The sequence below is a fragment of the Telopea speciosissima genome, chromosome 6 (genome assembly GCF_018873765.1).
Source record: "Telopea speciosissima isolate NSW1024214 ecotype Mountain lineage chromosome 6, Tspe_v1, whole genome shotgun sequence".
Lineage (NCBI taxonomy): Eukaryota > Viridiplantae > Streptophyta > Magnoliopsida > Proteales > Proteaceae > Telopea > Telopea speciosissima.
Window position 1 is genome coordinate 60,648,049 of NC_057921.1, and position 17,220 is coordinate 60,665,268.

The following is a 17,220-nucleotide window of genomic DNA, read 5'->3' on the forward strand; positions in this document are numbered from 1 at the left end:
GGAGATCGGATCGGCCAATTCGTATCGGTATCGATGGAGACTGATATCAATTTCTGGTCGCTCCCATATCGGTGGATCAGTATGTACAAGGGTAAAAATATATAGGGAAATGAAACGCTAACCGGTGTTGTGTCTCGACATGTACATGCATTCAGACACGTACAGCCCAGCACACCCCTAGACCTTTTCGCCTTTCCAGTTTCCTTGGAGAACACTGATATGGGATGGAATAAGCTAGAGGTGTAAGTTTGGTTCCGACAGCTAGAACCCGCTCTGGTCCGCCCTGAGCCCGTACAAGCCTGGGCTGAGATACCCTAGCCTGGAGGGCGGGTTAGTGTTAAGAATTGCTGGCCCTGAGTCAAGGTCGGGCTGAGCCAAGGTTTAGGCCCCGATTGGAGCCCAGCTCGGCCCAGCCCAGCCCAGCCCAACCCAACCCTGTCTTTTTCTTCTTCTTCTTCATGTTTTTCTTGTTCTTGTTAGTATAGCGATAGGGCTCATCGTTGTCCATGTAATTCTATTTTAGAACGTCTTGGCCATAACCTTTGGCAGCATCTGCATTGTTGCCTTGATTGCAACCATACTAATCACAACCAAAACCCATATCCATGCTGCCACCATAAGAGCTAGTTGCATAACTACCATCTCCACTCATAGAGGAAGCACCACTAACAAAATTATCACTTCTACCGCCATCGCCCGCAACATCATAGCTTTTACCACTGGTGTTGTCTCTATACCTAGCAACATTTGCACCACCAAAGCCACTTCCACCATCACCTGTGGCACCATAATTAGGGCCAACCAAGGTCAGCCCGGCCCGGCCCTGAGGGCGGGTCAGGGTTGGACTTTTCTGGCCCTGAGTCAGGGTTGAGTTGGGGTTTTAAAAAGCCTAGCCCAACCCGACCTGTTGCAGCCTATTCTAGCTATCTCAAGAAGCAGTTGGGTTAGGATCTAACATGTTTTGGGCTGGGCTGACTCAGAGGTTGGAATTTGGGAATCGTCAATTGGGAAATGGACCAAGGATGAGGTTAACCCCAAATTAGCCGAGACCAACCTAGACCGGCCAAGTTCCACCACTACTAGGCTTTGATATATGGGAAAATTATATGATTAGCTACTTTTGGGTTTTCATTTATAAAACTGTCCACCCTATGTTTGAGTTAACAAAAATAGACAAAAACAAGTTTAGTTTTACAAAACTAGAGAAAACAGTGATTCTCCTTCCTTCCTTGACAGTTCCCCTCTGAAAAAATCTCTTTTTTTTTCCTCTGTTACTTGGGGTAGCAGAGAATGGCGGCGACTAGGACAAGGGTAGGGTTGCAAGGAACGGAGGATGCCTGGGCGAGAAGGCAATGACAAGGGTAAAAATGTCTAAAAAAATAAGTGTGGGAGGGACTGAGGGAGAGATACTATTTTGTCTAGTTTTGTAAACCTTAACTTGTTTTTGTCTATTTTTGTTAACTCAAACATAGGGTGGACAGTTTTGTAAATAAAAACCCAAAAGTAGCTAATCATGTAATTTTCACTTGATATATTCTAGTTAGGCTCCTACAAATTCTACACTAACAAACACTCAAAATGGGACCACCGTGAGGTATCCATGGATTTTTACAAATGTATATAGATACCCCAGTCTCAACTTTCCAATAGATTTTAGCTTATTCACTCTAGGAAATAGGAATTACATGAGAAATATTATTACATATCCATGAAACCTTTTTTGGAAGTGAAATCATATACAACAAAACTTTGATTGAAAAAATATTTGGTCTTTAAAATTCTAATCCATAAACTAGAGGGATTCTTAGAGAGTCTCCAAGCTAGATGAATTAGCAAGCATTCGTTATGAATAGAACTTGATCAAAACCCAAGCATTCGTTACATGAGAATTTGATTAACAACTGTATTTATCATCTTAGAATGCGAAATCGACCTAAAATACACTCCAAAAATGCATATCAAACATAGCCTAGGTTTGCAACAATTAGCCCATGAAATTACAAAAAAATTTCCTCCTATCCATAGTATTACAACTCCAAAATTTCACATTAATTGTATCTAATTTAGAACAAATGCCTCTGGGGAACAAAAAACATGACATCATGTATGTTGGAACAGAATCAATCACAAGTTTAGTAAGGATTGATCGTCTAGCTTGGGACAACAGAGAGATTTTTCAATTCGCAAGCTTTGATTTGACTCTTTGAACTATACTAGTCAAGTTCTACTTTTACCTCTAGAGACCAATATGGAGAACCAAAATAAAGAAAGCTTGCATATGCCAAGTTGGTGATAAATCTGATCCCTAAGGGAGGAAGGGGTATTCTTATTGAAAATCACCTCACTCTTAAATCTACGTATTTTACTATCATTTGTGATGGATGTTTTGTAAAAAAGATTAATGAAGTTGGATGGGCATCAGTAATTGCTCAACAAAACTTTTGTTGGTGTTTTGATGGACTATGGTTTTGTAGGGAGGTTTATCAAAAAAAAAAAAGGCTTTGTAGGGAGCACACAACAATCCGATGCAAGAGCCATATACCATAGATTGCAAAGAACAAAGGAATTAGATGACATAACTATAAAAGTTTAGACTTATTGTCAAAATTTGGTTGCGTGGTTGGAAAAGAAGAATTGGAATTGGATGTGGGATATTTTATCTTCTTTTGGACATTATGTCTATAATTAGTAATTCTCTAAGGTTATGTTTGGTTGACAAGAAATAAATGAAAAGAAAAAAAAAAACATAATAAGATAAAAAGCATGGTATAATGATTGATTTGTGTGTCTTTCTCATCAAATTAAAAAAAATTTTAAATATTTTCTTTTCTTTTCTATCCGTTTCTTGCCAACCAAACATAGCCTAAATTCTATGTTTTGAAACAAGATAGTATAGTGCATAAATTAGTTTTAACATTCATAGTAGAAAAACTAAAGTCTTCAAATGTCAAACGATGTAACACAAGAAAAAAAAAATGAGAGAGAGAGAAATACATAAATCAATAATGATCACTTTATCATTATTTTGTCTCATTGTATTTTATCTTTTTTTAGTACCAAACTCAGTTGTGCGCAAAATGATTGATGCACCCCTAAAAAAATGGAAAGAACTAGGGGTATATTAGTTATTTCATGCGTAGTTGTGTCTGGACAAAGATACTGATATTCATGCCGCATTGTGTGACTATGTCTTAGCGCAGATACATGCCATGCTATGCTACCGGTTAGGGTTCCTTTTACCTAATCTTATGAATTTTAATTTCCATGTTAATAAAAATCCCCGACAAGCACGTGCGTCATAGGTTTTGTCCAATGGTGCGCACAAATGTCCGTATACCGACGTGAACACGTTAGCCAAGAGGCGGATGCTTATGCCGTTTGAGCTTCGATTGCCCAACAGACGAACAGAGACCTGGCATTGGCCATTATCAAAAAAAAAAAAAAAAAAACCTGGCATTGGTAAAGCATATATTGCTGACAACTACTCAGGTTATGATAATCCCTTGTTTCTTTAATTAAAGCACATCCATTTTTCCATTCTTCGCATAATTTGTTTGCATCTGGTGAAGTTTGCCCTTGATTTGATTGTGGCTATTCCCTTTGCGGATTCAATTTAATTTGAGAAGAAAAGAAGGTTCGTGTTTCTGTGTCTTGGACAAGGGGTTCATGGCGACGGAGCTGGACTTGCCAGAAGGAACGGTGCAGAACATTTTGGACCAAGAGAGTCTCAAATGGGTTTTTGTTGGAGGGAAAGGTGGTGTCGGGAAAACGACTTGCAGTTCAATTCTCTCGATCCTTCTCTCTAAGGTTCGATCGTCTGTTTTGATTATCTCCACCGACCCGGCTCATAATCTGAGCGATGCGTTTCAGCAGCGCTTCACCAAAACGCCCAATTTGGTTAATGGATTCTCGAATCTCTACGCCATGGTATTGCCTCTATTTTTCCAAAATAATTCTTCCCCCATCGATTTGGGTCCTTTGAGCTTAGTTAGCTTATTTTTGTATCCTCTAGCCTTTTTTCTTAGTAATTATAAGGACAGATCATTTTATGTTGTTGAAATTTGAACATTCCCTCACACTCCTACCATTTTATACTTCAGTGAAATTTTTTACGAATCCTGTCGATGAAGTAGTTCGGTACTGGATTATTGTTCTAATTCATTTTTCAACATGCACCGATGAATTTTTGTTGTTCTTTAATTCTTTGAGGAAGCTCTTTTTCTCCCTGTAGAAAGAGGTTATATATTCCATTGCCTTCTGATCAGAATAAGAATGCATTCTTTTGTAGGAGGTGGATCCCAATGTAGAGAATGAGGAGTTGCACAATGCGGAAGGAATGGACAGTTTTGTTTCTGAGTTGGCAAATGCAATTCCTGGAATCGACGAGGCCATGAGCTTCGCTGAGATGCTCAAGTAGGTTCTCTTTCATTGGTATTTGATAAGCAAAACGACAATCCTAGTGACCTCGGAGATTAGGCTCTTCTTGTTATATATTTTTATGTTTGATAAAAGTGGGGTTTTTTTCTTAAATGTGTTACGTTTGTGTTAGTAATACTGTTGGCCAACATCCTCCATTTGAAATTAATTATTACACTCTATCTGTTTTGCCTGGATTAACCTGGCATACTTGACTGGCTGATACTCATAGAGAGGGCCATATATGTGCGTACAAATATTTTTTTATAAATGGATCTTTGGAGTATTAAGAACCACCACTTATGATGCGCTTATGCTTGACTTTTCCCTTTGGAACCTGACTGTGTTGAGAAAGAATCTATTGTGTTGCATGAATTTTTTTTTTTTTTTTTCTTTGTTATGGTTTTCTTGGATAGGGCTATTAGTAGTTGCGACTTGTGAGTGCCAAATAGTCCGTCTTTGGTGATTTCGATTTTGGTTTCTTGGGTCAATTATAAGTAATGTGTGTGGCTGTGTGCTCCTTGGATGATTTTCCACATTAAAGGTGCTCATCTGTTTTATTGATAAATTGAATGCAAAAGATCCATGCAGCTTCTATGATGGAAAGCTCAACATCAAAAGCCTTAGTGCAAATTATACTTTTATAAGTAACATCCATACCTAGTATATCCGTGTCATTTACTAAGGTAAACAAATCAAACCAAAGAGAAGACCACTGTTAGTGAACCTGATTGAGTTTTTGACCTAGAAATTGTAAGTTGTAACCTAAAGGTAAATCGAATGAACCAAAACACTAGTTAACTATGCCTTAAAGCTTATTTTTTGAGATCCTTGGGATAATTAATGCTCAAATCTATTTCTCTAATGTCCTATAGACGTCTAATGAAACTCAGAATTTTTTAGGAGTTCAGAATGGAAGATAAATTTACACAGTTTTTTCGTTACTTTGAAACATTAGTGAGATTTCCTGGATTTTGCTACAATAGTGGAGAGCGAAATTATCAATAACATCAAAATTTTGAGCCTTTTCTGGCTACCATTAAAACCTTAAGTTTTAAACATCAATCCATGTACACACTACACATATCAATCTTTTTTGTGCAGTTTCTATCCAATCATGAGATTCTAGAAGTTCAATTTTGATTTTCGGATGTTGTTTAAGGCTTTGTGATAAGATTGGGATGGATAATCACAGGGTGCAGCTGCTGTAGGAATAAGATGCAAGCTTAGGGGGTGTAGGAGGTACTCCTTTTTCTTTGTCATCACCAAGCCTATGCACATCGCTTTATTGTGGATGAGAGCGTTACTTGCATCCTTTTTTGGTCTTCATAGGCTAATATCTAAGCTGTGCCCTGGAAACTGTTCTTGCTCTTTGGTAGATGTGAAACTTGTGGTGTAAGCCTTCAAGGTTACTACACCATTCCGTTTATCGTTCCATCAATGCCTTTGTGTAAGGTCTTGATGCCCTTTGAGTTGGACAATAAAGTACCGTAGCAGCATTGAGTGTGACAATTCCTCAGATTGCGAGCTTTTATGATGCAGATAAAATACAGAATTGGACTTATTTTAGTGGAAATAAGCCTTGGGTTGGTTATATATGTGTTGGGCCTTTAATCCAATAGGTTTTTATTGTAATAGGCCACTTTGATGGGTCTAAAATAAGGGTAGGAGGAAGGCATACGGGGTTTACTTTATTAGTTTAGTTTGAGCGTTTCATTTCATTAATTAATTGTTATTTCTTTGGTTGTCAAGGATTGTCAAGGATAGGAGAGAGTCTTGTATGAATAGAACTTCTATTCCTACATTGAATAAAGTTTTAATCATGTGGGATACCTATTCTAACTAGTTAAAATAGATTTTCAGTTATAAGAAACATTTATTCCTATTATGGATAGAGATTTTTATTTGTCTTTCCTATTTCAAGTACATTTTCCTTTTCTATTGTAAGTACATTTTAGTTTCCATATATTGATGTAAAAGCCATAGAATTCCATTTGATTTTTCTACTGAATAAATTTGGCTTTTACTGCCTCTACGTTCTGAGGGATTCAGAATGCTTTGTTGTGGGATGCAACAGCCCTTCATGAGATGCTAAGGTTAGCTGATGTGATGTTAGCCTAGTTCCAGTTGGATGCTTGGTTCATATCTTTCTTCAATTCCTCAATTCTTCTAGTTTATCTATCTTTGATTCAGGTTAGTAAAATCTAGTTTTCTGTTCAAATATTCTTCATGTTTTAGTTGCTGGAACTTTCTGTTTCTCATTGTTTACATCTGAGTTTTCAAATCTGATTTCATATTTTGTAATCGGATAGTTGTGGCCATCAATTTTACACTTCTGATTGGCCACTGTCAGAAAGCATTTTTCTGAAACCTAGATGCATGATATGATCACTGGTGTCTTAGCTTGTAGTTATTGATGTAAAGCAGATTTCAACAAAATAACTATGTTGTATTGTGGTTCCAAGTGATGGAAGAGAAGTTGATTGAAAACTGAACTAGGACAACAAAACAGCAAGGTCGCGGAGATCTATGGGCTGGATCAATAGGAAGTCAGAACAAGATTTCTATGACATTGATGAAAGATTAAGTCCAAAAGAAATATAAATCGATGGCAAGGATTTGAAGTTTAAGTAGCAGCAGCGGCAGCCCATCACCTCTGTGTGGTTAATTTTGGGTGATCAAAACTTGTCCCTTTTGTGTGATTTTGGTGCCGTTTGATAGTTTATTAAATTATATATCAAATGAAACCAAGTTCTTGTGATTCTGAATTGTATTGGGGAAGTTGTGACTGATTTATTGGAAGTGGTGTTAATTTGTGTTGGGATTTGCTATGTCTGGACATTATATAAGCATTGTAAGGCGCGGACAGTTCTTGTTATTTTTAATAGTATTGCAGAGATTATTCTCTCTTTCTTATTTCCTCGTCAATACATTTTGAGTTTTGAGAAGCTTGGGTGCTACTTTGTTGATTCAATTTTAAAGTATTGCTAGATTGCTTGGTTCCCTTTGTTGACTCCCTTATTGTTTTGCGTCAGTTAAGTTGTTACTCCTTGATCTGACATTATTCCTCCATTGGTGTTGTTTTCTTTTCCTGCAGATTGGTGCAAACAATGGATTACTCTGTTATCGTGTTTGATACAGCTCCAACAGGTCATACACTCCGGCTATTGCAATTCCCATCAACATTAGAGAAGGGGCTGGCAAAAATGATGACCTTGAAAAATAAATTTGGTGGTCTTTTGAGTCAGGTATTTCTTTTAACTCCTGTCAGCCTTTACTTTAAACTTTGGTTGTATCATTTAAAGCTGGGATTTTAATTCCGTGAAATGCTGCAAGTAAGATGCCTTTGATATGGTATATCTTTTTGGGTGGGGAATAGAGTGAAACCTTACATCTCTCACTGTGTTGTGGAGCAACAATAATTCATGATTTCCTTAACTATCCTAATATCTGTAGTTTTCAACCTTTCAAGATTTGTCAGGTGAATCAAGTGTCCATCATATGGTCACGTTGTTCTTTTTGTTTTCTGTTTGTTGCTACTTGCTAGGGCAATGTTTCCTTGAACATAGAAACCTTTATCCAATCCTTAGGTATGACACATCTGGCCACCTTTATATTTCTGTTAGTCCTTTTTGTTAAATTCAAACTAGACTCATGTAAGCTAGTATTTCCTCTTTCTCTCTCTCCCTAGTTTTTTCATAGCGATGGAGATCTTTATATTTATTCACCTAATTCAGATGAAAACAAATGAAATTTCATAGTTTATCTGGGCCTTATTGTTTCTTCAGTTCATTTTTTTTTTCTGTCACTGAGCCTGATTCATATTTTAAGTCATACATAAACCTGTAATTGTGATTCATGATCATTTATTTTTAATCAATTACCTGGAATGGTAAATGACAATGTTAGGCTGTTCATGACAGATGACCCGCATGTTCGGCATTGATGGTGATTTCGGTGAGGATGCAATTCTGGGAAAGCTGGAGGGCATGAAAGATGTGATCGAAAAAGTGAATAGGCAATTCAAGGATCCAGTAAGATCTCTCATGTATTCTACTTTTTCCACAGTTAAATGGATTTCCCACTGTATGATACAACTTTGTTTATTATTTTGTGGGTGTGAGCTAGTGGACTACTTGTTTAAATAGACTAGGTAAGCTGTTGACTAAGAAACTACTGAATGTAGCTGGGCCTTGGACTGTACATGCACGGATAAGTATCTAGGCAGGCTGTGATTATGAAGAAATTGCTAGATTACTATTAACATGGTTGAAATAGGAATTCTCTTGGCTGGGGCTACAGGACCTGCACACAGGTTTGGGGACCAATAACTTGCCGTTTGTTGCTTATCAGAAGGATCAGCACTTGTGAATGAGTCTGTCATTAAAGATTGTTCACCGAGTGATTTTGAACCTTCTGATCTAAGCTTTAATTTTCAAGTTTTTTTGAAACTCTACCAAAAATTCTGTTAACCATTCAATAGATAATCATTACATAATTATGATTGAGTACACATGGTTCGACATGCGAATTGTTTTTAAAAGAATGGTCTGGTTTTTAAGTACTTTACAACTACGGTTGCTTTGATACTTGTATGTTATTTATTTTTTAATCTTAAATTCTGGTCGAGTTTGTGGGCTCCCCTGGCCTGTGGCCAATTGAGTGAATTTGGGTTTGGGAAGGCAGAGGCCTACTAACACAAAACTCACAACATACATGCAGAGAAAATCAGATGTAACAACAGCCATAAATGATGAAAATTTCCAAATACAAATGCAGTAAATTCATTCTAGGATTCATAGAAATTAATAAAGGATACATGATAGGTCAGTACCTTCCTTTGTTGTTCCCCGAGTTGGAGTGTTGTGATCATGTTCTAAGTCACTACCAAACTCCAAAGAATGTCTTCAGTCCCTCCTTGCTGTTAATTGATGAATCTCCATTATGTTTGAGGCTATAATTTAAGGGAAAAATGGGAAAAGTGGGGCTGGTAGAAAAGGAACAGAGGAGATGGAGAGGGTGGTAACCTAAGAGAGAGGGTGGTAACCTAAGAGAGAAGAATTAGTAATGTAGGACTAGAAACAGAATAGGCCTAGTCCCAGGCAGGATGAAATAGAAAGCCTCCAATAAATAAGAAAGAGAACCATGGGATCTCAAATTGGTTGGAAGAGAATGATGAGATCTCAAATAGATAACCAAAGAGAACAATGGGAACTCAACTGAGGGAACAATAACCTGTTGAAGTAACAAATGGGTTGAATACCCTTCTTGAAAATAGAATGAATCCCCAATTAGAAGGCACAATCAGAATAGGGAGAAAACAGATCGAACAACTTTTAGGGTTTTGGGAAACCCTAATTTTCTCTCAAATTGATGATGGGGTTGGCCCCTGTTCTGAATTCCAGCAACTGGTGTAGATCTTCAATAGCAGCAATAGTAGATGATTAATGGAGAAGAATAACCAGCAGTAATGTAGCAACTTGTTGTCGATTCAATTCACATAATAAAGGATGGAAGGGAAAATAATGAAGTGTGTCTCTCGCCCTAGGCCTCTCACCCTAGCTCTCGCAGCTAATGCTCTCACAGGACAATCACCTGCCAAAGCAAAGCAACTCTAATTTTATTAACTCAAATCTCTCCTGCTCCTAAAAATTGATTACATTCCCTCTCAAGCTAGAGAATAAATATCAAGCATTCCCAGCTTGCATAATAGGGTACTGAACTAGTGACAAGTGAGCCCTCTGGTGAAGATGTCCGCCAATTGATCTAGTCTTCACAAAAAGGCTCACTTGTCACCAATTCAGTACCCTATTATGCAAGCTGGGAATGCTTGATATTTATTCTCTAGCTTGAGAGGGAGTGTAATCAATTTTTAGGAGCAGGAGAGATTTGAGTTAATAAAATTAGAGTTGCTTTGCTTTGGCAAGTGATTGTCCTGTGAGAGCAATAGCTGTGAGAGAGTGCAAATGCAGCCAGAGTCAATCTTCTCCTTGATGAAGTGTCAGTCCACTTCAACGTGCTTTGTTCTGTCATGTTGCACCGGATTGTGAGCAATGCTTATAGTTGCCTTGTTATCACAGTAGAGCCGCATATTCGTCTATTCGTCTCAACCATATGAGTTCACAAACTCCATGAGCCATTGACCTAAATTTTGCCTTTGCATTGGATCTAGCTACCATAGGCTGTGTTTTGCTTCTCCATGTGACCTAATTACCACCTACAAATGTGCAGTAGCCAGATGTAGACCTTCTATCTGAGATGGATCCAACTCAATCGACATCCGTGAAACCTTCTATGCTGAAGTGACTGTGCCTGGCATACAATAGTCCTTTCCCTGGAGAGGATTTCAAGTATCTGAGAATGTGGTATACAACATCCAAGTGCCCACTCTTGGGAGCGTGCGTAAACGGGTCACCGCTCCTACTGCATAAGAAATATCTGGGCGAGTCATACACAGATAGATGAGCTTCCCCACTAGCCTCTAGTACTTCTCTGCATCAACAAGAGAGAGGCCACAATCTTGTCCTAGCTTGTGGTTCTACTCAATAGGAGAACTTGCTGGTTTGCAGCCCAACATCCCTGTTTCTTTCAACAAATCGAGAACAAACTTCCTTTGACATTTATTGATTCCCTTCTTGGACCTTGACACTTCAATTCCCAAGGAATACTTCAAAGGTCCCAGATCCTTGATTTTAAATTGTTGGGCCAGATATGTCTTTAACCTAGTTATCTCAGACCTATCATCTCCAATCACTACAATGTCATCAACATAGACAATTAGAGCTGTAATGGTGCCATTACCTCGCCTAGTAAATAAGGTGTGATCGGCTTGACTCTGGGAATACCCTTTTCTTTAGAATAGCCTGCCTGAACCGCTCAAACCATGCCTTTACGGATTGTTTGAGACCATATAGTGCCTTCTTGAGAAGACACACTTTCCCTTTAGCTGAAGGAAGCTTGAAGCCAGCTGGAGTCTGCATAAATTACAAATAGGTGGTTTCCATTCATAACGGACCTCTTGTGAGAATGAAAAGCCATCGTCATCTTCAACTAAGATCGTCTCTGGAAGGTCATCTCTAGCAGCAATTTCAATACTCAGGCGGGCAATGGCTAGACGGTCTTGAAGCTTAGTTCTCCTGTCCGAGCACATAGGCCTCCCAATCACCGAACCAATGGTGCTCAGCCCAGTTTCACCCCACAAATGAAAGGGAAGACCTGACAGAAACCCAAATGGAGAGGGAGGATATATCAATATGCTTCAACTGAATATTTTTCTCTCATTGCCAAAGGATAATAGGTTTCCCAACCACAAACCAAAGACCTTCCTCTAGCACCCTGGCCATGTCTGAATTATCATAGAATTTGAAATTGAATATCCCATTTTCAAGAACAAATGAATCCACAGCTCCTTTGGTCTTCCAAAGTCTCTTAAGGGTATCTTTCACCAAATGAAACAGAGGTCTTTTGCCAATGAAATGACCCACGAGAGTGCAACGCCATTTATGGATTTCATCTTCCAACTCTGATGAGTTTAGTTTAGAAAATTTAATCTCCCTTGCACGATCTGGAGAAGCAAAATGCAGAGAATGCCCCTCATTCCCAACATCAGTCGGAGTTTTGAACGAGGAGTTCCAGGAAGCAGTCGCTGGAAGAGGGGGTGGGGAACCAGAAGGAGAAGAAGAGCTCAAGGAAGGCCTACCCAAATCACTAGAAGAGTGCACCAATGTTTCAGGGACCAGATTTGTGATGACCTGCGTCCCAGAAGAAGCAAGAGGGAGAGATCTACGGAACTCCCCATCCTCAAGGGGGGAGAGATACGGGAAGGAGAAGTCTATATCAGGGAGAGGATGGGAAGCCATCCACCCCCCATCAACAAACCTTTTTGCTGATTATTCAGGGTAAAAATTCGTTGGAAGAACCTTACTCGAACAGATAGAGATCGAATTAATGCAAATGGAAGATGAGTAGATAGACTTGATTGTAATGAGTCTTAGTTGTTACTTGTTAGTCAATAGCTACTTAGTAGTTACTATTTTGTTTTGTTTTGTTTATTTTTTCCTTTTTTGTGTTTTAGCAACTAGATCTTCTTGCTAGAGTTTTTTCACCCCCTAGAGTTTGCTATTTTTTAAGCTACTTGGTAGCCAAGACTTACTATTCTTGTAACACAGCTTCTAACTTTATAAATACAAGGAACACTTGCCCTACAATTTTGAGTGCTTGAAGAACTTGCTTTTGCCTCTTTGGGTTAGTGGTTATGCAGCTCCAGCCCCCTATTATGGTGAAGCAATAGGTTGGGATTGGTGGTGATGCCTTCCCGCAAACCTAGTGGTTATTCTAGTTCATATCCCTTTTATTCCTTCTTTCATATGTAAAAGAAAAAAATGTATTAGAAAATTCTGTTATCAATACTGGTTTGTCCCTATATACGATCATGTTGTAATTGATCTCTTACAGGTTTTATTGGTTCGAGATTGATTCTGCATTAAAACTAGGGATGTAAACGGATTGGATTCGGCTCAGATACGGATCGGATGTGATCAGATCTGGATATTCACTGGCCGAATATGGATACCTCTAAACGGATTTGGATGCGGATCGAATTTGAATTTTCGACCATCTGTTAACATCTCTGCCTTGTGTAACCCGGACCTTCCTCCTCCTAGCGGATACAATTCACTCTCAATCCATATCTCTTAGGTCATGGTTCTCTTTTCCTCATATTCTAAAACCTATTGAATTTTCAAAAACCCTCAAGATCATTTTTTACTTAATTTTTTATTATTAAGTATTCAAATTTTTTTTTCGGGCGGATTTTTATCGGAGTATTCGGATTTTTTTCCAGATATCTCTAAACGAATATGGATGTCCTAAACAGATATGGATGCGGATCGAATTCGGATTTTTGGTTATCCATTTACATCCCTAATTAAAACTTTTGAGTTGAGAAGAAAGAAAATGTAAATATATATAGGGAAAGAGAACGCTATCTGGTCGCGTGTGGCGTGTGGCCCTTGCGCCTAGACCTAGGGCCACGTTAAATTACCGTCGCACCCCCATGTAAAGGCGGAAATCCCTGAGGGCGCGGCGGTAATTTCGCATGGCCCTGTGTCTGGGTGCAGGGGCCGTGTGCCGCACGTGACCAAGTAATATATTCAAGTAGTTTTGGTTATGCTTTCTCAAACTGTTTGTATTGTGTGATGTTTTATTAAAGTTGTCGGACTAGTTGGAAATTGGAATTCTATGGCATGTGTCCGGAATTTTCTCCAAACATTCTTTGTGAACATGGAATGTCAGCAAATTTGACTGATCAACATCAAAATATGACTTGTATGGTCCTCCCAGCTTGATTCATATGACCATGCATATTTGTAGGAAGCCTCCATAAATACTTCTTAATCCTATGGTACTCTTTATTTTTCTTTATTTCCTGAACAGGACTTGACAACTTTCGTCTGTGTTTGCATTCCGGAATTCCTGTCTCTTTACGAGACGGAGAGGTTGGTGCAAGAACTCACGAAGTTTGAGATTGACACACACAATATTATCATCAACCAAGTAATCTTCGATGAAGGTTCGCTTTCTGAGTTAATTTTTATGAATGGTTACCTGTACTCGTCACATGTAGTAGCTGCTGATATGTTTGTCTCACAAAGAAAGAAAGAAAATAATAGTGAATTGGTTTGTTGTTTAGCTGTTGAATCCAAGTTGCTGAAAGCACGAATGCGGATGCAACAGAAGTATCTTGATCAGTTCTACATGTTGTATGATGACTTCCACATAACCAAGTTGCCATTGCTTCCGGAAGAGGTCAATGCCCATCCTAAACAAAATATTTTCTACTCAGTTTTCACTACCTTTATTAACAGCTAGTTTTTTTTTTTTTTTCCCTAGGTGTGTGGGGTTGAAGCACTGAAATCATTTTCACAACACTTTTTAACACCATATCAACCTTCCCTGGCTAGAGGAACTGTTGAAGGGCTCGAGCAAAGAGTATCCATACTTAAGGAACAGTTAAAAGAAGCCGAGTCAGAGCTAGAGAGACAGAGAAAAGGAAAGGAAAAGGTCTGATCTATCTTTCCATTTGCCAGTGATCCAGTTCTTTTATATCGCAGCCGCACAAACAGTGGCTTGCCCTCTTCCGTCTGGCTGCCACTGGAAGGTATTGTTTTTCTCTGCTCCTCGGTGTGAATGATAGCATGGACGTTGAAGAATTTTGTTTGAACTCCGGAAGCAGAACAATGAACAATCTCCAAATTATTTTGTCAACAAGTGAAGATTCATTATTAGTGTAAATGTGTTGGTACTCCTATGGATCCTCCAAACTCTGCATGGGTTTTATTTGGCTACTTCATTAGTGCAAACATAGAATCCTATTAGCCTATTAGGCTGTACCATAGTTAGCAAATTTGAATTCATGAATAATTCAGAATGAGAATGTAGCAAAATGCTGTGATGGACTTAAAAAATTCAGGGTTAAAACTTGGTCCGTTTTCTTAAGTTATTATGGAAGTTTTATTTCGAATTGTTGACAAAGTTACTACTCAATGATGAAAGCTGTGGAATGAATTTTTCAGGTGGAACTATCTATTTCCTGAATTATTCTCATTGTATCAAATTTCAGAGTTTAATTCAATCAAATACTGTTTCGTGTATTGGCATGGCAGTTCATTATCGAAACCAGCACAAATTCATCATAAATTGATGTTTTTCTCCTAACAGAAACAATTACAATATCCTTGTTATATCTTTGCTTCTGTTCCAGGTTAGAGATGGGTTCGAGGTTGGTGCCAAGACAGATATCTTTGATGTTGTTTATGTCTAATTGTGTTATGCTTGACTTCATTCTCAGCCATATCAATGGCGGATGACGACACACTGAAGACTTATGAAGTTCTTTAACAGAATGATTTCTCAGTGAGGATTGCACCAAATCGATTATCAGATATGAATTCGACAGATATAGTGAAAAAGTATCGGCTTATTTGAATGGTAGCTGCAGCTTCTCTCTGATCGGTTCCTACAGCTCACCATCACAGGCTATATCTCTGTCATCATGTATTTCATCTGGCAGGCCAGGAATTGATACATCTTTTCTGGTATTAAACTTAACCTCTACTAAATGATACGGGCCGATCCATGATACTGAGATCGATCTGGAATCTGATACCGATTCCTAAATCCCTGGTGGGAAACCCTCTCCCTAAAATGTTATAGGGAAAAAGATCCCTAAGCCAAGAGTGTGAACTTTTTCCACGCCCTCTCACATCTTGATAATAGGAGACCCACATGGATATTCTCTCCCCTCCCGGATTTTGTGGGCCCCTTTGTTTATTAAACCGTTTCTCATGCCGTGATTATTGTGGTTTGGGAGATTACTCCCACACTAGCCCGTCTCGCATTGTGTCATTGTGTCAAGTTCTTTTAGTAATGTTAAAATTCGCTGGGAAGGTTTTTTGAATTGTCGGAAAGGCTAGGGGAGGTCTGAGTAATTTACTCTATTATCTATGGTAAAAATATATCTCCACTGACAATGTGAGATGCTTTTTCTCACTTTTCTCTCGCATCCTGACCATGTGGATCTTACATAGACTTTCCAAACCACGTGAGTCCTCTATTAGAAGAAACTGTTGTTCGAGCCGTGAATGGTGTAGGTTATGAGAATCTATGGACACATGAGGAATGCTGTATCTTTATACTCCCTGATACGTTTATATAACTTTGTTTGGCGCTTGGCAGACAACCAGATTTCACTGGTGACCAAAGTTCTAAAACTTGGGTTTTGACACGATTTCGATCAACAAAAAATCGAGTTCGTTTCGATTTTGATCATATCTTAGTTGAAACCTAGGATTTTTTTTCATTGATGGGGAAACCAAGGTTTCGACCCTAAAACAAGGTTTTTTAGGTCTGATTTTTTGAAGGTTGTCTATTTTTCATATTTTAAATATAATTTATGAATTACATTCACCAAAAAATCACTGAAAATGATATTTGTGGTTATTGACCCAAGTTTACTAACGTACGCGTTGATACAGACACTAAAGTGGTATTATAAATACTAAATTCACATAATTATAAAGTAATTAAACCTTGAATAATATATTTAATCTAAATAACACATTAAGATGTCCCTCTTCAATTCCATGCGGAGTTTCTCGGTGGGTCTAATCCACGAGCAGCGTACCACTGAAGATTGCGAAGCCGTTCCTCCGAATACACAACATACGTATCCCATGACATGTTATAGGGCCAATTGGTAACACCCCTTCTCTTCCCTTTAAGTTAAATCTTTCCATTGTAATTCGAAAGGAAAAGAGAGCTTGTACTAATCCTATAGTCAAGTTCGTTTCATTTCCTATGATGCTATTTCTCCTACAGGTATTGCTTTTTAATGTGTATCTAGGTTGGAATAACTCTTATTGGGTTGCTTGTGGATCCACCCAAGCAAAGAAACACTCAAAACCAAGTTCTAGTGGCAGAATAGTAAATAATTCAATGTCTAAAGGAGGATGACAAATTTGTAAATAAGTGAAAGTTCATAAGTGAATGGTAGAGTCGTAATTTGTTGGAACTCCAAAACAAAACAACGGTTTATAACGTACCTAGTGAAAAGGATAAACTTGAAAGGGGAAAAATATTAATGGCAAGACATAATTACTAGGAAAGGGAGGGGTAGTTAAATTGAAATCAAAACAAGCGTAGAATAGGGAAGTCATTTCGTCTTCAACCTTGGAAAAAGATGCAGACGGTAGAACCAGCAGGGGAGAAGATGGTTCAAGCATCAATATTCCCTCATGCAAGATC

At 38.4% G+C, this 17,220-nt stretch overlaps 1 protein-coding gene across 1 annotated transcript; it reads left to right on the top strand.

Annotated features, from left to right (window-relative positions):
- The first annotated feature begins 3,666 nt into the window (after nucleotides 1-3,666).
- Nucleotides 3,667-14,821, top strand: LOC122665309 (ATPase GET3A-like). Its single transcript, XM_043861425.1, has 7 exons — nucleotides 3,667-3,927; nucleotides 4,289-4,413; nucleotides 7,514-7,664; nucleotides 8,340-8,450; nucleotides 13,852-13,987; nucleotides 14,108-14,223; nucleotides 14,308-14,821. Exons 1-7 carry the CDS (start codon nucleotides 3,667-3,669, stop codon nucleotides 14,482-14,484), a joined length of 1,077 nt encoding a protein of 358 aa, XP_043717360.1. The 3' UTR covers nucleotides 14,485-14,821.
- The last annotated feature ends 2,399 nt before the right edge of the window (nucleotides 14,822-17,220 follow it).

Bases quoted from the DNA above. Each gene is read 5' to 3' on its own strand.
- LOC122665309 (XM_043861425.1), top strand. From the start codon at position 3,667: ATGGCGACGGAGCTGGACTTGCCAGAAGGAACGGTGCAGAACATTTTG. The intron at 8,451-13,851 runs GTAAGATCTCTC...TTTCCTGAACAG, and splicing joins ATAGGCAATTCAAGGATCCA to GACTTGACAACTTTCGTCTG. The intron at 14,224-14,307 runs GTCAATGCCCAT...TTTTTTCCCTAG, and splicing joins TGCCATTGCTTCCGGAAGAG to GTGTGTGGGGTTGAAGCACT.